The sequence below is a fragment of the Cervus canadensis genome, chromosome 2 (genome assembly GCF_019320065.1).
Source record: "Cervus canadensis isolate Bull #8, Minnesota chromosome 2, ASM1932006v1, whole genome shotgun sequence".
Classification (NCBI taxonomy): domain Eukaryota; kingdom Metazoa; phylum Chordata; class Mammalia; order Artiodactyla; family Cervidae; genus Cervus; species Cervus canadensis.
In genome coordinates, this window is record NC_057387.1 from 92,820,844 (window position 1) to 92,841,855 (window position 21,012).

The 21,012-nt window shown below is 39.1% G+C and overlaps 1 protein-coding gene across 8 annotated transcripts in view; it reads left to right on the top strand.

Moving 5' to 3' along the window:
- The first annotated feature begins 859 nt into the window (after positions 1-859).
- The window catches only part of SPATA6 (spermatogenesis associated 6), a 144,179-nt gene continuing 124,026 nt past the window's right edge, over positions 860-21,012 (top strand). For 3 of the 8 annotated variants that reach the window (XM_043461386.1, XM_043461387.1, XM_043461391.1), the window contains exons 1-2: positions 877-1,150; positions 18,551-18,612. In XM_043461386.1, the coding sequence (XP_043317321.1) occupies positions 1,123-1,150; positions 18,551-18,612 (90 nt within the window). In that variant the 5' untranslated portion in view covers positions 877-1,122. The other 5 variants (XM_043461393.1, XM_043461390.1, XM_043461388.1 and 2 more) reach the window with 5 other exon arrangements.

Here is a 21,012-nt window from a genome sequence, read left to right on the forward strand (position 1 = left end):
AACTCACATGCTAGTAAAGTAATTCTCAATATTTTCCAAGCCAGGCTTCAACAGTATATGAACCGTGAACTTCCAGTTGTTCAAGCTGGACTTAGAAAAGCAGAGGAACCAGAGATTAAATTTCACCCTAAACATGGTTTTAAAATGATTGGTTTGAGCAAAATCTTAGATTCTATTAATCTTTGGCAGGCTATGACTCAGGTGCTTCACAACTAGATTTATAGCCACTTCACTGACAGTTCAATTTAAAACAATAAACACTGTTGGCACTTCATTGACAGTTCAATTTTAAAGAATTTAAAACAATATTCTCTGGGATGCATACACAGTGATTAGACACGAATCCTTGAAGGGAAGGTGGATGCAGTAACCAAAAAGTCACAGAATAGGAGATTAGGAAGAGATAGGTGATTTGACTGACAACCCTCTTCTCAGGGAGGAACCAGAGATTTACATGAGAGCTCTTGAGGTCCAGTCTTGGTTATAACTTTGAATTGAACAAGGATCTTCTCCAATTCTGTTTTCTCATGCTGGCTTTGAAAACTATATCGTGAAATTCAAATAAGAAAAGGAAAAACCATTATTATTTTTTATAGTTGGAGACGCCACTAGCACAAGTTGCCACGACCGCCCTGGAACTCAGGGCTCTTGAGTCCACCTCCCTGCCCTGCACACCGTCCTATTAATACAGCTATTCTCTTCCTCCTCTGGCTTTGGGCCCATAGTTGGACGTCACAGACGAACTGCCCCGCCCACCCCGCCTCTTCGGCAGCCCCGCCTCCTCGTGCGGCCCCGCCCCTCTCGGGGTTCGCCAAGCCCTGCCCCCAGGCGCTCGTACTCGAGAGGCGGCTCAGGCGCGTTCCCGCCGGGCTTCTCTTCCGGCCCCGCCCCTCCCGGCTGCTATGACAACGAGTCCGCGCCCCGCGCACCGCTGCTGCTCGGGCGGGACCCAGGCTGGACCGCGGGCCCCGGCCTGGGGGCCACAGCCGTCACCGCCGCCGCCACCTCGTCTCCTCCCCGTTCCCGCCCCGCCCTGCGTCTCCTCGCCTCCCTCGGGTCCGCGGCCGGGGTCTGTCCCCGCCGCCCCAACCCCGCCCGGATGCCGAAGGTGAAGGCGCTGCAATGCGCCCTGGCGCTGGAGATCCGCTCTGTGAGTACTGGTCGCGACCCCACCGCCGCCGCCCGGGTGTCGTGAGCCTCGGGAATTTACTCGGGACGCCGCCTCCGTTCACTTCCGAGAACCCCGGTTCACCTAGAAACTTCCTCCACGCTCCGAGTCATCCCTATGGAGCCCTGGCCCGGTGTCACTTGGGTCTTCCTCAGCCTCAAAAATCACGAATGCCCTCCCGCTCCAGTCACACAGAGATCTGATCCCCACCCCTCAGCTCCCCTAACTTCCTCTCAGCTTCCAGTTCGAGTTTCTTCAAATCCTGTCTAAACCACTTTTGAAAGTCCTGCTCTCCGCCTGCTTTACTTTCCAATGGATTGGGTAGGGGTAGGGGTTTCTTTTAAAAATTCCTCTTCTCTGCGCCTGTTCTTTTCTTGAGAGATTATTACTGACCTGAGTTCTCCCCAGTCTTAGGGGGTGGGGACTGGGGGATGGATTTCTTCTTAAATCAGTGATGGTGGGTTCCTTCGGACTGGTTAGCAAGCTTTGATCAGTGAAGGGGCCTTTCCTCTCAAATCTCCAAAGTAGAATCCCCACACTCCACAACCGAAGTGTGTCATTGCACGCAGCAGCTTGCCATCTCCCCCCGCCCCCCCCCCCCCCGCGTCCCGCCACCCCTCAGAAACCATGTTCCTGCAGTCCCCAAACTCTCCCAATGTTGAGAGGGATCCCCTATCCTTCCCTTCACTCCGAGAAAGGCACCAACTTTAAGAGGAAAACTACTCATTCTCTCAACTTGCTGGAGACGACCCGCAACCCTATGGAAGAGATGCCAAAGAGGGAGGGTCCTGTCCCCGACCTTGCTGTGGAAATCCAGCTGAGGCAGAGAACTCCCGTGTCCTTCCGCAGAGAAGGGCCCTGGACCTCTCCAAGCTCTGAGCAAACACCATCCTTCTAAACAATCTCATAGGACCTTCCAAGGGGTTTTGATCTCCTTCCCCCTCATTCTTTACAGAACCCTCCATTATCCTCTTAAGACGAAAGCCCCAGTTTCTCTCTTCTGGAGGAAATCCACCCAAAAGTCTTTCCATACCTCTGTTTTAGACCTGTAAGCAGTTTGGAAACACAATTCCAAAACACAATTCCTCCTCCTTCAGTCCTTTTTTTTTTTTCTTTTTCTGTTTCTTTAAGTCCTTTTATTTCTCAGTTCTTTCATCTCCCAGCAAAACGTGTGTGTGTGTGTGTGTGTGTGTGTGTGTATGGGTGTATGGGTGTGTGCTGTGTTTTAGTACTTTACATAGCCGGTAACTCCCCTGGGTGCTGCACCGAGTAGCCCTCCCCACTTCCTTCCTGCACGCCCTGCAGTCAAGGCTCCCCCGCCTGCAACCTCTCCGAAAGCATCCCCTGCTTTCCTGTCTGTCCTTCCTCACATTAGTACAGTGAGGCCAGTGAGGCACAGCCCCTGAAACCTCCAGGGAAATCACAAGACTGTTTTACGTCTTTTGCTGGGTCTTAAAGAAAGGAAGGCTGGGTAGGGCAGAGTGTGAGGCAGGGGTGGAGAACAAAGTTTCTGGTTCTCTTGTTTTATGTTTAAGGCTGCAGAGATTTTACTCCCTGCAATGTCAGAAACTCTGTAGTTTTAGTTTCAGATGCTTTTTTAATCCCACAGCTGCCAGAGTTTGGCAGCCTTTTTGTAAAGGAGGATTCATTTGGCAAAAGAATACACAAAGCTTCCTGAACCGCTTGGCAGTAAAACTCTGGAGTTCAGCCTCTCTAGACTGGCTGCTTCCTCCTCTGCTGACCAATGGAGTTTAGCGGCCTGCCGAGAGCAGCTGCCTGTTGCATCCCTTCCTTGGCCAATCCAGTCTTGCTTAGAGGAAGTATCAGTGCTTTGTGGTGACGACTACTGCCTGAAGGGGTTGGAGAGAGAAAAGTTATTTCACTCGCCTTTCTCTCCAGTATTATCAGAGGGAAAGTGAATGACTATACAGTGGAACTTTGGTGTTCATCCTGGCTTAAGAAATTATGCGTGTGGAAACATAACTGTTTCCAACAAACGTTTGAATCAAGAATTTTACAGTTCTAAGAAATCTTTTCATTGGATTATTATTATTACTTTTTTTTTTTACAGATGAGGAAATAGCATGACTATTTTTAGGGGCAGATCTGCAGTAAGAGGCTAAGATTTCTGACCAGCAAAAGCCCCATTAAATTACTCTGATGCTCAAAAGGAGCAAAAAATAAATAAAAATAAAAACTGTTAATAATCATATAGGTTAAACAAGCTTGATTTGGCTTTGACTGAATAGAGGAGTTATATGAGCAAAGATATTTTTAATGTCTTTTCAATTTCATTTTTTTTTCAATTTAATTCAATTCTTTACATTTATGGCGTAAAAGTCAAAACTATATAAAATGATACATTCCGAGAAGTCTCACTTCCAGCCCTATTCAAACATATTTTCCATCTATTTTTAACTGCTATAAGAAACCATTTTGACTGATTCTTCTAGTATTTCCTTTTGTAATATAATCTCAATAGATACACACACACACAGTACACTGCCCCTTCCCATATATATTTTTTACTTTCCTTCCTTTCCTTCATGATAGATAGCATATTACATAAGCTACTCTGCACTTTGCTTTTATACTTTCTATAATGTATCCTGAAGATCACTCAAGATCTAAAAAAGTTGACATTTTCTTTTCCCCCTCAATTTTTTATTGACATTTTTCAAACATAGAGTTGTTGAGAGAATAGTACAATGAATAACTATATCTCATGACCTGTGTTCATTAGTTTGATATATCTGTACATTTGTATATGTATAATAAATTTTTTTGGTAAAATATGACAGAGTTGTTGCCATGAGACTCCTGAATTCTTTAGTATATGTGTTCTAAAAATAAGGACGTTGTTCTACATAACCTCAATACTATTATCACACCTATGATAATTATTGATGCTTTCTTAGTATCTAGTCCATTTTCAGGTTTTCCTCGTTGTCACAGAAATGACTTGTATAGTTTGCTTTTCCAAACCAGGATCCAATGAAAGTTTACATGTTGCATTTGGTTGTTAGATCCTTTTAGTTCATTTTAATGTAAAGCAGTTCTACTTTTTCATTTCCACAATGTCTTTTCTTTTGTGGATTTAAATAAATTCATACACTGTATATAACCATTATTCAGATCAAGGTTTAGAACTCTTGCAGCACCCCAGTAAATTCCCTTGTTCCTCCTTTTAAGCCCTGCACAAAGGGAACACTTACTCTGATTTCTGTCACTCACTACTGATTAGTTTGCCAGTACTTGAGCTTCATATTAAATGAGCTATATAGTGTAAAATATTTTCTGTGGGCTTCTCTTGCTCATTGTATTTTTGAGACCCATCCATGTTGCTGTGCTTATCAGTAGTTATTCCTTTATACTGTGTAGTAGCTATTATATGGTTCTATGGTTATATATGGTATAACCATATCTATGGTTATATATATCATATATATATATCATATATATATATCATATATATATGATATATATATATGGTTAACACCAGATTTCTGTCATATGGTTCACACCAGATTTTGTTGTACACCACAACGTGTTTATGCCTTCTCTTTATTGTTGATTATTTGGGTTGTTACCAGGTTGTGACTGTCTTGGATAAAGCTACTATGCACATTCATTCCTGAAAAAGTCTTTTTATGCACATTATGTTAAGGAGACCAGACTCGGATACAGGACATCCCATGTTATTGTCTGATTTTTTTTCCCATTGTGGTGACATTTAATTTGCTCTTCTAAACTGGAAATTAGGTGTTTAAATTCTACTTGCTTATTGAAAATGTGGCACTTCATTTTCTTCTCCCTTTTCCATGTTTATTTTTTGTTGCAGTCTTGTATTTGTGGCAGTCTCATCTTTGAAACTATGATAATATGAAAGCAAAAATGAGTAAACATGAAAGGTTTTGGTGTATAACACAATATTTTGAGTTGCTCAACAGAACCAAGATTTGAGAGAAAATATATTGCTGGGAAAGAAAGTGTGACTTTTCTCAAGGAACCTTGGGAAAATGATATAATATGCCAAGTAACTCAATTTTAAAGAGCAGCCAAAAATTATATTTCCTATCACTTACACTTTTGATATTTGAAACAAATGTGATACAAAAAAGTATATTTGCTGCTGCTTCTCTCTACCTTCTTCTTACTCAGTAGTGCAGTTTCCATGAGTTTTTTTTTTTTAGGAATATAAGCAGAAGAAATTGGAGGTATAAGAGTAAAGCCCAATGCCTGAGCAGTAAAACCAGCCAATTTGCTTTACCTGAATAGTGTCAGTTTGGGATTAGTCAATATTATATAATTCCCATTTTTTCTTCTCTATATTTCCCTCACCTTGTTACCTCACTCAAATTATTGCTGGCATTGAAGCAAAGAGATCTAGGTCCTTTTCTATCACTATTCATCTGATCATCTGTGATGGTTATCTGGTTTCCTTACTCAATTATGCTGCAGTTGATATTTCCCTGGAATACAGACTTTTTAAAACTTTGCCTATAAAGTACTTCAGACTTACAGAAAAGGAAAAGCTAAATATTGTAATCTTTCCCCACCCTGATTTAATAAATGCCCATTTTACATTTCCTGAAGGTTTTTGTTTTTAAGAAAATGTTACAGATCTAGTTTAAGGCCCTTTTGCACCTCTTTCTGAGTCCAGTTTTCCTCCCTCCCTTCCTAGAGGTAACATAATCACTGTCCTGAAGTTGGACTGTATTCTTTTCATTCAGGTTTTTTATGTTTGCTACATATTTGTGTATGCCTACATAATCTGTATACTATTGCTCTGTTTTAAAATCTTACACAAATGATATAATACTGTAGGTTGTTGTTCAGTCACCAAGTCGTGTCCAACTCTTTGCGACCCCATAGACTGCAGGAAATACTGTCGGTGTCCTGTAAATCTGTTTTCCCACTTCACTGTTTTCTAAAATTTGTCGCCAAGTGTTGATTCTTGCAAATCTAGTTCATTTCCTTAATTGTTACATTTTGTTGTTGTTGTTGTTGTTTAGTTGCTAAGTCACACCTGACATTTTTGTGATTGCATGGACTGTAGCCCATCAGGCTCCTCTCTCCGTGAGTTTCCCAGGCAAGAATACTAGAGTGGGTCGCCACTTCCTTCTCCAGGGGATCTTTTCAACCCAGGGATAGAACCCGCATCTCCTGCATTGGCAGGCAGATTCTTTACCACTGAACTACCTAGGAGGCCCGGTAGTTGCATAATGCTGTATGTTTGCATGGGAGATTTAATTCTTCTTCCCCTATTGATGGACTTTTAACTGCCAGTGTTCCTCTTTTTGAATATTACAAATAGCATTGTAGTGAGAATATTCATACATATCTTGGTGTCCATGAATCTGTTGTTCTCAAGGGCTGGTACTGTGCCCTAGGGAGCCTTGAATATATATCTATACATATACATGAAAGCCTGTTTATAATTATTAGAGATTAAGAATCTAACTCTGTTTTATGTATAAACACAGACCTTCTGTGTGTGTGGAAAAGTTTTAAGTATAGTGATTTTTCCAGTGATGCAGTTACCATGTAAAGTGAGGAAAGAGTATACTTTGTTTTGTTTGGAACTCTGTTAAGAGTTTACTTTTTCAGAAAATCATGGCATCACTGGCAGCTTTGCTTAAATTGAGTTGCCAGTGGGTGGCACCTACCATTCAGCATTTGAAACTGACCAGTTCATGTTGATTCTGTGAATAGGTGCAAAAAGTGTATCCTCAAGCCTAGTCCTGTCTCAGCATTTACACATAGAAATATGTAATTATAAAGTATTTCTGTATTTTTTTTTTTAGTTTTGGCATTGGTTTATTTTTTCAGTTACAGCTATAGGTAAACTACAAAAGTTGTAAAAGCAGAATTTGGGATCTTAGAGACACCCAGTGCTCTAGGGTGTAGATTTAGAAATGAAACTATTGAGTCGTAGGGAATTGTGTTAGTTTCTTAGGGCTTCTATGACAAATCACCATATAACTTGTTGGTTATATGTCATGTAAATTTCAAAGATCTTCCAGTTGACGCTAATTTTTTCACTTTGTTTTTGCTTTTTTTAGTAATGCCTTTTGTTTTCAGTTTCTTTGTTCTTTTTGTTGTTGTTGTTGCTGATAAAGAATGCTACTGAGTCCTTAACTTTTTATGGAACTATAGCATATATTTAGAAAGTGTACGTATACAAAGTGTATAATTACCACCCAGATGGATAGTCAGAATATTATCAGCCCTCCAGGTTGCTTCCTTGTGCTCCATTCCTTCTGGCTACTCCACCTCCCCTCTTCTCTTCCCAGAGGTAACCACTCTCTTGACTTCTATCTCAGTGTATTTTGAACTTGTAATGTCAATTTCTCTCTCTCTTTCTCTCTGCCTCCTTTCACTCCCTGTCTCCTTCCACTTTTTTATGTGACTTCTTTGTGAGAATTCATCCATGTTGTTGCGAAGCAGTAAGTCTTTATCCTTTCTATTGTCCCTTCCCCAACTTTATTGATATATAATTGATACATAGCATTATATATGTTTAAACTGTACAGTATGTTGATTTATGTTTATAAATTGCAAAATGATTGCTACCAAAATATTAGCTACTATCTCCATCCTGTCACATAGTTGCCATTCTTTTTTGAGTTGAGAACAGGTAAGATTTACTTTCTTAGCAACATTCAAGCATATAGTACAGTATTATTAATTATAGTGACCACGCTGTTTACATTAGATACTTGTTAATCTTATAACTAGAAGTTTACACCCTTTGACCACTTATCTCCCCATTTCCCCCACCTCCTCAGCCTTGGGAAGCACCACTCTACTCTCTGTTTCTCTGAGTTGATCTTTTTAGATTTCACATATAAGTGATATCTTACAGGGTTTGTTTTTTTCTGTTTCATTTAGCATAATGCCTTCAAGGTCCATCCAGTTTGTCACAAATGACAGGATTTCATTTTTTCTGTTGGCTGAATAGTGTTGCTACGTATATATCCCATGTTCTTTGTCCATTCATCCAGTTATCCATTGACAGACACTTAGGTTATCTTCTTATCTTGGGTGTTGTGAGTAATGCTGTTGTGAACATGAGCGTACATATATGAGATCTTGATTTCAGTTCCTTTGGGTATACATCCAAAATTAGGATTGCTGGATCATATATGGTCATTCTATTTCGGGTTATTTGAGGAACCTCCGTACTGTTTTCCATAGTGTCTGTGCACAATTTTCATTCCCACAAGCAGTGTCTTTACGATTCCCTTTTCTTTAGATCCTCACCAACACTGGTTATATCATGTCTTCTTCATGATATTTCCTGTGATATGTGTGAAGTGATATCTAATTGTAGTTTTGATTTGCATTTCCCTGATGATTTGTGATGTTGAGCATCTTTTCATGTACCTGTTGGCTGTTTAATTCCTTATGATTATACAGTCAGTCAGTTCAGTCACTGAGTCGTGTCCGACTCTTTGTGACCCCATGGACTGCTGCGCGCCAAGCTTCCCTGTCTATCACCAATTCCTGGAGCTTACTCAAACTCATGTCCATTGAGTCAGTGATCCCATCCAACCATCTCATCCTCTGTTGTCCCCTTCTCTTCCCACCTTCAATTGTTCCCAGCACCAGGGTCTTTTTCAATGAGTCAGTTCTTCACATTAGGTGACCAAAATATTGGAGTTTCAACTATAGCATCAGTCCTTCCAATGAATATTCAGGACTGATTTCCTTTAGGATGGACTGGTTGGATCTCCTTGCAGTCCAAGGAACTCTCAAGAGTCTTCCCCAACACCACACTTCAGAAGCATCAGTTCTTAGGTGCTCAGCTTTCTTTGTAGTCCAACTCTCACATCCATACATGACTACTGGAAAAACCATAGCTTTGACTAGATGGACCTTTGTTGGCAAAGTAATGTCTCTGTTTTTTAATATGCTGTCTAGGTTGGTCATAGGTTTTCTTCCAAGGAATAAGCGTCTTTTAACTTCATGGCTGCAGTTGCCATCTGCAGTGATTTTGGACCCCAAGAAAATAAAGCCTCTCACTGTTTCCATTGTTTCCCCATCTATTTGCCGTGAAGTGATGGGACTGGATTACATGATCTTAGTTTTCTGAATGTTGAGCTTTAACTCAACTTTTTCACTCTCCTCTTTCACTTTCATCAAGAGGCTCTTTAGTTCTTCTTTGCTTTCTTCAATAAGAGTGGTGTCATCTGCAAACCTGAGGTTATTGGTATTTCTCCCGGCAATATTGATTCCAGCTCGTGCTTCATCCAGCCTGACATTTCCCATTGTGTACTCTGCATAGAAGTTAAACAAGCAGGGTGACAATATATAGCCTTGACGTACTCCTTTCTCAATTTGGAAGCAGTCTGTTGTTACATGTCCAGTTCTAACTGTTGCTTCTTGACCTGCATACAGATTTCTCAGGAGGCAGGTCAGGTGGTCTGGTATTCTCCTCTCCTGAAGAATTTTCCAGTTTGTTGTGAACCACACAATCAAAGGCTTTGGCGTAGTCAATAAAGCAGAAGTAGGTGTTTTTCTGGAACTCTCTTGCTTTTCTGATGATTCAGTAGATGTTGGCAATTTGATCTCTGGTTCCTCTGCCTTTCCTAATCCAGCTTGAACATCTGGAAGTTCTCAGTTCATGTAATGTTGAAGCCTGGCTTGAAGAATTTTGAGTATTGCTTTGCTATTATGTGCGATGAGTGCAGTTGTGCAGTAGTTTGAGCATTTTTTGGCATTGCCTTTCTTTGGGATTGGAATGAAAACTGACCTTTTCCAGTCCTGTGGCCACTGCTGAGTTTTCCAAATTTGCTGGGATATTGAGTGCAGCACTTTCACAGCATCATCTTTTAGGATTTGAAACAGCTCAGCTGGAATTCTCTCACCTCCACTAGCTTTATTGGCAGTGATGCTTCCTAAGGCCCACTTGACTTCACATTCCAGGACATCTTGCTCTAGATGAGTGATCACACCACTGTGGTTATCTGGGTCATGAAGATCTTTTTTGTATGATTCTTCTGTGTATTCTTGCCACCTCTTCTTAGTATCTTCTGCTTTTGTTAGATCCATACCATTTCTGTCCTTTATTGTGCCCATCTTTGCATGAAATGTTCCCTTGGTATTTCTAATTTTCTTGAAGAAGTCTCTTGTCTTCCCATTCTATTGTTTTCCTCTATTTCTTTGCACTGATCACTGAGGAAGGCTTTCTTATCTCTCCTTGCTATTCTTTGGAACTCTGCATTCAAATGGGTGTATCTTTCCTTTTCTCCTTTGCTTTTCACTTCTCTTCTTTTTCACAGCTGTTTGTAAGGCCTCCTCAGACAACTGTTTTGCCTTTTTGCATTTCTTTTTTTGGGGATGGTCTTGATCACTGCGTCCTGTATAAAGTAATGAACCTCTGTCCATAGTTCTTCAGGCACTCTATCAGATCTAATCCCTTGAATCTATTTGTCACTTCCATTGTATAATCTTAAGGGATTTGATTTAGGTCATACCTGAATGGTCTAGTGGTTTTCCCTACTTTCTTCAAGTTAAGTCTGAATTTAGCTATAAGGAGTTCATGATCTGAGCCACAGTCAGCTCCCAGACTTGTTTTTGCTGACTATGTAAAGTTTTTCCACTTTTGGCTGCAAAGAATATAGTCAATCTGATTTCGCTATTGACCATCTGGTGATGTCCATGTGTAGAGTCTTCTCCTTTGTTGTTGGAAGAGGGTGTTTGCTATGACCAGTGTGTTGTCTTGGTAAAACTCTGTTAGCCTTTGCCCTGCTTCATTCTGTACTCCAAGGCCAAATTTGCCTGTCACTCCAGGTGTTTCTTGACTTCTATTTTAGCATTCCAGTTCCCTATATAATGAAAATATATAATGAAAAGGACATCTTTTTCAGGGTGTTAGTTCTAGAAGGTCTTGTAGGTCTTCATAGAACCATTCAGCTTCAGCTTCTTCAGAATTACTGGTCAGGGCATAGACTTGAATTACTGTGATATTGAATGGTTTGCCTTGAAAATGAACAGAGATCATTCTGTCATTTTTGAGATTGCATCCAAGTACTGCGTTTCAGACTCTTTTGTTGACTGTGATGGCTACTCCATTTCTTCTGAGGGATTCTTGGCCACAGTAGTAGATATAATGGTCATCTGAGTTAAATTCACCCATTCCAGTCCATTTTAGTTCACAGATTCCTAAGATGTTGACATTCACTCTTGCCATCTCCTGTTTGATGACTTCTAATTTGCCTTGACTCATGGACCTAACATTGCAGGTTGGTATGAAATATTGCTCTTTCCAGCATCAGACTTGACTTCCATCACTAGTCACATCCACAGCTGGGTGTTGTTTTTACTCTGTCTCTGTCTCTTCATTGTTTCTGGAGTTATTTCTCCACCGATCTCCAGTAGCATATTGGGCACCTGCTGACCTGGGGAGTTCATCTTTCAGTGTCCTATCTTTTTGCCTTTTCATACTGTTCATGGGATTCTCAAGGCAAGAATACTGAAGAGGTTTGCCATTCCCTTCTCCAGTGGACCATGTTTTGTCAGAACTCTCCACCAAGAACTGTCTGTCTTGGGTGTCCCTACATGGCATGGCTCATAGTTCTCAACATGGCAGAGTAGAAGGACGTACACTCATCTTCTCCTGTGAGAACTCCACAATTACAACTCGCTGCTGAACAACCATCGACAGGAGAATGTTGGATCCCACCAAAAAAAGTTAGCTCACGTCCAAGAGCAAAGGAGAACCATCCAGGAGGATGGTAGGAGGGGTGAAATCATGTTTAGAATCAAACCCCACCAGAGATGCTTGGAGGGTTCAAACAAATGTTTTACGCACCAGGACCCAAGGACCCCACAGAGACTGAGCCAGAACTGTGTTTGAGTGTCTCCTGCAGAGGTATGAGTCAGCAGGGGCTCTGGGTGCAGTAGACCTGGGTATGGCATAAGCCCTCTTGGAGGAGGTAGCCATTAACCCTACCGTGAAGCTGCCAGAACTTACACAGGACTAAGGAAATAGACTTTTGGAGGGCACAAACAAAACCTTGTGCCCACCAGGATCCAAGAGAATGGAACAGTGACCCCACAAGAGACTGACCCAGACTTGCCCGTGAGTGTTCTGGAGACTCTGGCAGAGGCGTGGGTTGGGGGTAACTTGCTGCAGGGTTGGGGGCATGCAACAGTGTGTGTGCACGGGACCTTTTGAAGTAGGTTGCCATTATCTTCATTACCTCCACCATAGTTTGGCCTCAGGTGAAATAATAGGGAGGGAACACCGCCCTGTCCATCAACAGAAAATTGGATTAAAGGTTTACTGAGCATGGCCCTGCCCATCAGAACAAGACCCAGTTTCCCCCTCAGTCAGTCTCTCCCATCAAGAAGCTTCTATAAGCCTCTTATCCTTCTCCATCAGAGGGCAGGCAGAGTGAAAACCACAGTCAGAGAAAACTAACCAGTCTGATCGCATGGACCAGCAGCCTTGTCTAACTCATGGTTATACAGAGGAAGTGACAAATAGATTCACAGGATTAGATCTGATAGACAGGGTACCTGAAGAAATAGGGACAGAGGTTCATGACGTTGTACAGGAGGCAGTGATCAAGACTATTCCCAAGAAAAAGAAATGCAAAAAGGCAAAATGGTTGTCTAAGGAGGCCTTACAAATAGCTTAGAAAAGAAGAGAAACTAAAGGCAAAGGAGAAAAGGAAAGATATACTCATCTGAATGCAGAGTTCCAAAGAGTAGCAAGGAGAGATAAGAAAGCCTTCCTCAGTGATCAGTGCAAATAAATAGAGGAAAACAATAGAATGGGAAAGACTAGAGATCTCTTCAAAAAAATTAAGAGATACCAAGGGAATATTTCATGCAAAGATGGACACTGTAAAGGACAGAATTGGTATAGACCTATCAGAAGCAGATGATGTTAAGAAGAGGTCCAAGAATACACTGAATAACTATACAAAAAAGATCTTAATGACCCAAATAACCACAGTGGTGTGATCACTCACCTAGAGCCAGACATCCTGAAATGCAAAGTCAAGTAGACCTTAGGAACCATCACTACCAACAAAACTAGTGGAGGTGAGGGAATTCCAGTTGAGTTATTTAAAATCCTAAAAGATGATGCTGTGAAAGTGCTGCACTCAATATGCCAGCAAATTTGGAAAACTCAGCAGTGGCCACAGGACTGGAAAAGGTCAGTTTTCATTCCCATCCCAAAGAAAGGCAGTCCCCAAGAATGCTTAAACTACTGCACAACTGCACTCATCTCACACAATAGTAAAGTAATGCTCAAAACTCTCCAAGCGAGTCTTCAACAGTACATGAACTGTGAAGCTGAATTTAGAAAAGACAGGGGAACCAGAGATCAAATTGCCAACATCCATTGGATCATAGAAAAAGCAAGAGAGTTCCAGAGAAGACATCTACTTCTGCTTTATTGACTATGCCAAAGTCTTTGACTGTGTGAGTCACAACAAACTGTGGAAAATTCTTCAAGACAGGGAAATAACAGATCACCTTACCTGCCTCCTGGGAAATCTGTATGCAGGTCAAGAAGCAACAGTTAGAACTGGACATGGAGTAGTGGACTGGTTCCAAATTGGGAAAGGAGTAGTACGTCAAGGCTGTATATTGTCACCCTGCTTTTTTAACTTATATGCAGAATCGTCATGTGAAATGCCAGGCTGATTGAAGTAGAAGCTGGAATCAAGATTGCAGGGAGAAATATCTGTAACTTTAGATATGCAGATGACACCACCCTTATGGCAGAAAGCAAATAAGAGCTAAAGAGCTTCTTGATGCAAATGAAAAAGGAGAGTGAAAAAGTTGGCTTAAAACTCAACATTCAGAAAACTAAGATCATGACATCTGGTCCCATCACTTCATGGCAAATAGATGGGGAAACAAAACAGTGAGATACTTTATTTTCTTGGGCTGCAAAATCACTGCACATGGTGACTACATCATGAAATTAAAGGACGCTTGCTCTTTGGTAGAAAAGCTATGACCAACCTAGACAGCATATTAAAAAGCAGAGATATTACTTTGGCGACAAGGTCCGTCTAGTCAAAGCTATGGTCTTTTCAGTAGTCATGTATAGGTGTGAGAGTTGGACTGTAAAGAAAGCTGAGCACTGAAGAATTGATGCTTTTGAACTGTGGTGTTGGAGAAGACTCTTGCAAGTCCCTTGGACTGCAAGGAGATCAAACCAGTCCGTTCTGAAGGAAACCAGTCGTGGATATTCATTGGAAGGACTGATGCTGAAGCTGAAGCTCTAATACTTTGGCCACTTGATGCGAAGAACTGACTCATTTGAAAAGACCCTGATACTGGGAAAGATTGAAGGTAGGAGGAGAAGGGGACAACAGAGGATGAGAATGTTGGATGGCATCACTGACTCGATGGACATGAGTTTCAGTAAGTTCCAGGGGTTGGTGATGGTAGGGAAGCCTGGCGTGCTGCAGTCCATGGGATCACAAATAGTTGGACACAACTGAGACTGAGTGAACTGAACTGAACTTGGAAAACTATTCCTTTTCTCTATGTCCATTCTATTGTTGATGACATTTTCATATTTTTCCAATTTTGTAATATTAGAAATTGTGCTGCGATGAACATTTCTGTGCATGTCCTTGCATATTTTGAATTCAGCAACATTGCTGAAATCTCCTGTAAATTATTTGGATTTCCTATGTGGAAAATCATGTTTACAGATAAAGTCAGTTTTGACTTCTGTACAATCTTTTTTCTTTTTCTTACTTATGTCTTGACTAGTACAGTGTTAAGTAGTGGGAATAACAGTACATATAGTTGTCATTTTATTTAAGTTATGGTGAAGTCACCAGTATTAGATAGAATCTTAAAAAAGTGCTGTCAGTGGACTAGTTTTTGACTTTAAAAAGCAATGACAATTTCATATATTTCAACCTAATATAATATTGGATGTAGGATTTTCATTTAAGTTAAGAAAGTTCCCTTCTATCCCTAATTTTTTTTTTTTTTTTTTGGCCACACTGTTTGGCCTATGTGATGTGGAATCTTAGTTCCCTACCAGTGATTGAACCAGGGACCTTGGAAGTGAGAGTGCAGAGTCCTAACCACTGGACTACCATGGAATTCCCCATAATATTTAAAATATTCTGAGCTTGAATTATACTGAATGGTTTTCCCTAAGCCTAATGTTGTGTTGTTCAGTTGCTCAGTTGTGTCCAACTCTTTGCGACCCCATGGATTGTAGCCCACCAGGCTCCTCTGTCCATGGGATTTTTTTTATGGCAAAAATACTGGAATGGTTTGCCATTTCCTCCTCCAGGAAAATATTGAATATTTTATAATTTTTATAAAATTTATTGTATACTATTTACTTTGGCTTATGAGCTATTTTAAGAGTTTGTTTAAATTTCAAGATATAGAACTTATATGTGTCTTTTTCTTCCTCCCCTTCCCTCTTCTCCCACTCCCCATGCATGCACACACACATATACATGCATTCTGTCTTTTATTGTGGTATTTTTTTTTTTTAAATCACTCATTTATTTAATTGTTTCTGGCTATGCTGGTCTTCGTTGTTGCGCGCAGTCTTTCTCTAGTTGTGTGAGTGGGAGTTACTCTCAGTTGTGGTGCACAGGCTTCTCATTTTAGCGGCTTCTCTTGCTGCAGATGACTTCGGTAGTTGCCGCATACGGGCTCTAGAGCACTGGCTCAGTAGTTGTGGCTCATGGGTTTAGTTGCCCTGCACCACATGGGATCTTCCCAGACCAGGAATTGAACCTGTGTCCCCTGCCTTGGGAGGCAGATTCTTAACCCCTGGACCACTGGCGAAGTCCTAATGTGTTTTAATATAATTGCATTGGGAGTATTGAATGAAATTTGGGTCATACTGATTGTTTTTGTTGTAATTTTCAGTGTATTGTTATCCAATTATTATGTATATATTTATAAATAATCCAATTATTGCAAATGTTGCAAATTCACTTGAAAATGATATATTGATTTATTTGTTGGATGTAGGGTTCTATCTGCCATTATCAGATCATTTATTTTCTCTGAAATATCTTCAAGTCTATATTAAATTTTTTGTCTGCATATAACCTGTACCAGACTGTAATGGAGTTAATAGAATCTTCAGTCTTGATATTAAAATCTTCACTATGATAATGTGTTTTCACTTTATGCTTGATACATTCTAGTAAACTATGATGTATAGAATTATATATTCATTTCTATTCTGTTTTGCACTGGGTTTGTATTTTCCATCTGAGAATTTGTGGGTTTCTGCTGTTCTGGGACATTTTTAGCTTTTATATCTTTCAATATTGTTTTTATGCTGTTCTCTCTTTTCTGCGGGCAGTACAATTAGACATATATTAGAACTTTTATATTTTCTTTCTTAAGTACTTTTTGTTATAATATTTATTTTTGTATCCTCTTGTTTTGAGATAATTCTGTAGTGTTATTTCCTTATTAACTTAAAATTTTAAGTCTTCTCTATTAGAGATTTTTAACTTCATTGACTACATATTCTAGGATTTCTCATTTAGTGTCTCTTTTTAAACATATGCCAGATAATTACATTTTTCCTATTTTAATTTCATAATTTTTGTTTTTTATGGAATTTTCTCCCCTTATTAGATGAAAGATTTTAAATACTTAACATTGTTTTCAGGTTGTGTAAATTTCTTTAGTTTTCTTTCATATTCTTTCAGTAATATTTGTAGTTTTCAGAATACATGTCTTACACATATTTTGTTAAATTTGTACCTTAGCAGTACATGCCTTAGATTTTAATGATATTATAAATGGTGTTAAATTTTCTAAAATATTGTTTCTAATGTATAGAAATAAAGTTGATTTTTTGCATATTGAATGCAAAAAATTCCTATATCCTTTTATGGTTATTGAGACTTGTTCTATGGCTCATATCATCTGTCTGGATTCGTGTTTTCATGTGTACTTCTGTTGTTGTATAGAGTATTATGTAAATGTCAGTTAGGTCAAATTACTTGAATGCTATTGTCTATATCTTCTGTACCCTTTATGATTTTTTTCTTCTTCTTATATCGGTTACTAGGAAGTGTCAAAATTCAGTTTATAATTTTTTGCATCATTACTTTGACATTGTGTTATTAGGTGCATACAATTTAATTTTCTGTATCTTTTCATAAATCAAATTTTTAATTGATATGAAGTGTTCCACTTTAACCTTGGTAATCTTTCTCTGAAGTCTACTTTATATCATATTAAAATGGCTACCCTAGATTTCTTATGATTAGTGAATGTATGGTATATCTTTTTTTATAATTTTAGTTTAACCCTGAATCTTTTAAAAATTTGAGAAATAATTCACACATCATAAAATCCACCCTTTTAAAGTATACAGTTCAGCAAATTATTATATATTCACGAAGTTGTGTAATAATCACTACTAGTTCCAGAACATTTTCATTACCCCATAAAGAAATTTCATAATTTCATCTCCCTCTCCCCCAACCCCTGGCTACCAGTAATCTAATTTCTAGATCTATGGATTTGCCTATAATGAACATTTTTGTAAGTGGAATTATATAATATGTGGACTTCCGTGTCTGACTTCTTTCAGTTAGCATAATGTTTTTAAGATTCATCCATGTCATTGTATATATCAGTATATTATAAGTGCTTTATTCCTTTTTATGGCCAAATCATATTCTACTGTATGGATATACCACATTTAGCTTATCCACATTTTGCTTATCCATCAGTTGATTGACATTTGGGTTGTATCCACATTTTGGCTATTACGAATAATGCTGTTATACTTTTGTACATGTTATTGTGTGGATGTATGTTTTCATTACTCCTGGGTGTATACCTAGCAAGTTGCTGGTTCTTGTGGTAGCTGTTTACTTTTCTTGAGGAACTACAAAAATTTTACCATAGTGACTACACCATTTTACTTTTCCATCAGCACAGTATGAGGGTTCCAATTTTTTGACACCCTCCCTGACACTTGTTCTGTCCATCGTTTTATTTATAGCCATCCTAGTGAGTATGAAGAGAAATCTCACTGTGATTTTGATTTATATTTCCTTAGTGACTAATGATGTTGAACATGTTTTCATGTGCTTTTTGGCCATTTGTTCATCTTCTTTAGAGAGATGCCTGTTGGTTTTTCCATCATGTATTTTGGAGTTGTTAAGTTCATATATCTTTATGTTGTTGTATCTTCTTAAAGTGTAATTATTGCCTATCTTTTTACTTGTTATGTCATTTATAATGCATAGGTTATTTTTTTCCACCCTTTTACTTATCAACCCATGTGTGTCTTTGAATTTAAAGCAAGTCTCTTGTTTTCAACACATGGTTGGATTATAATTTTTTTTTTAAACGTATTTTGTAAAAATTTATGTTTGGCTGTTCTAGGTCTTCACTGCTGTATGAGCCTTTCTCTAGTTGTGGCGAGCGGGAGCGTCTCTCTAGTTTGGGTACGTGGCGTTTCGTTGCAGCGGCTTCCCTTATTGCAGAGACGGGCTCTAGCGTGTGCAGCCTTCAGAGCGCAGCATGTGGGCGCCCTCGCTGTTTCTCCTGGGCTCTGGGGCACAGGCTCAGCACTTGGGGTGCATGGGCTTAGCTGTTCCGTGGCATGTGGGATCTTCTCAGACCAGGGGTCCAGCCCACGTCTCCTGCATTGGCAGGTGGGTTCTTTACCACTGAGTCCCCAGGGAAACCTGGACTATAGTTTTTAGTCCATCTTGCTAAACTCTACCTTTTGATGAGAAGTGTTTAGTCAGTTTACCTTTAATATAAGATAAGGTAGGATTTACCTTTGTCATTTTGCTATTTGTTTTCTGTCTTTTCTGTATTAATGCCTTTTTTGTTTCTCTTTTTCTGCATTAGGGACTTCTTTAGTGTTAACTATTATCTAGTGTGCCATTTTAATTCCCTTGTTTCTATTACTGTATTGTTTGAGTTATTTTCTTAATGGTTGTTCTGGGGTTCACAGTTAATATTTTAATTTTTAACAATATAGTATGGATTAATACCAATTTAATTTGAATAACACATAAAACCTTTGCTTTTATTTAGTTTGTTCCCTCTCCTCCTCTTTATAATTTTATTATCATGCAGATAACATCTTTATACATATACGCTCTTCAACATAATTTAGTAATTGTTGTTTTATTCAATTTTATTTTAAATAAGAATGGATAAGTGAGAGAAAAATACAATTATATTGTCTTAGGTTTACCCGTGTAGTTCCCTTACTGGTGTTTAGTTTTTCCCGTACATTTTAGCTGCTGCCCTTTCATTTTAATTTGAAGGATTCTCTTTAGTAATTCTTGTAGGAAAGTTCTCATGATAAATTATCATTTTGTTTAAGAAAAGCCTTAATTTTCCATCTTTTGTGAAGGAGAATATCCTGGATATTGAACTATCGAATATCTTCTTTTAGTACTTTGAATACGTCATTCCACCTTCTTCTACTTCATGTTTCTGATGAGAAATCAGCTGTTATTACTATTGAGGTTTTCTAGTACCTACTGAAACATTTTCCCTTTGCTTCTTTCAAGATTCTTCATCTTTGTCTTTGAAAAAGTCTGATTATGATGTGTGTGATTTGGAGTTATTGGAGTTTGTTGGATTGAATATATAGATTGTTTTTCTTTAAATTTCAGAAGTTTTCATCCATTAGTTCAGCTACTGTTCTTTCTGGCTGCTTGTCCTCTATTTTAGGGGGTCCCATTATATCTATGTTACTGTGCCTTATGGTTTCCCACAGGTCTCAGAGACTGTTTCATTTTTCTTTTCTCTTTCTTTACCTCAGGCTGGATAATCTCAATTGACTACTTTTCAGGTTCATTTATTCTTTCTTCTGCCAACTTATATCTGCTCTTGAGATTCTCTAGTGAATTTTTCGTTTATTATGTACTTTTCAACTCTAAAATTTCTGTGTTTTAAAGTAATTTCTATCTACCTATTGATATTCCTTATTTGATGAGACATAATTGATGACGAACTAAAGCACTTCTTGAGAGTGAAACGGGAGGGTGAAAAAGCTAGCTTGAAACTCAACATTCAAAAAACTAAGATCATACCATCCAGTCCCATCACTTTATGGCAAATAGAAAGGAAAAAAGTAAAAGCAGTGACAGATTTTGTTTTCTTGGGCTCCAAAATCACTGTGGATGGTGACTGTAGCCATGAAACTAAAATATGCTTGCTCCTTGGGAGAAAAGCTATGACAAAACTAGACAGCACATTAAAAAGCAGAGACATTGCTTTGCTGACAAAGGTCAGTATAGTCAAAGCTATGTTTTTTCCAGTAGTCATGTACAGATGTGGAATTGGACCATAAAGAAGGCTGGGCACCAAAGACTTGATGCTTTTGAGTTGTGAAGCTGGAGAAGTCTTGAGAGTCCCTTGGACTGCAAGGAGATCAGACCAGTCAATCCTAAATGAAATCAACCCAGAATATCCTGATGCTGAAGCTGAAGCTCCAGTCCTTTGGCCACCCAATGCGAGGAGCTGACTCATTGGAAAAGACTCTGATGCTGGGAAAGATTGAAGGCAGGAGGATAAGGGATCAGCAAAGGATGAAATGGTTAGATCGCATCATCAACTCAGCAGACATGAATTTGAGCTAATTCCAGGAGATAGTGGAGGACAGAGAAGCCTGGTATGCTACAGTCCATGATGTTGCAAAGAGGTGGACATGACTTAGGAACTGAACAACAACAAAAACAAAGGCAATAATTATCCATATGATTGTTTTAAGTCAACCAGTTTGTTATTTATTTTCTGTTTGTTCCATAGGATTGTCTTTAAACCTTCTTTTAATGCCTTCTTTTTGGAATGTTCCATGGTATTCCTTTAAAGAATGGTAG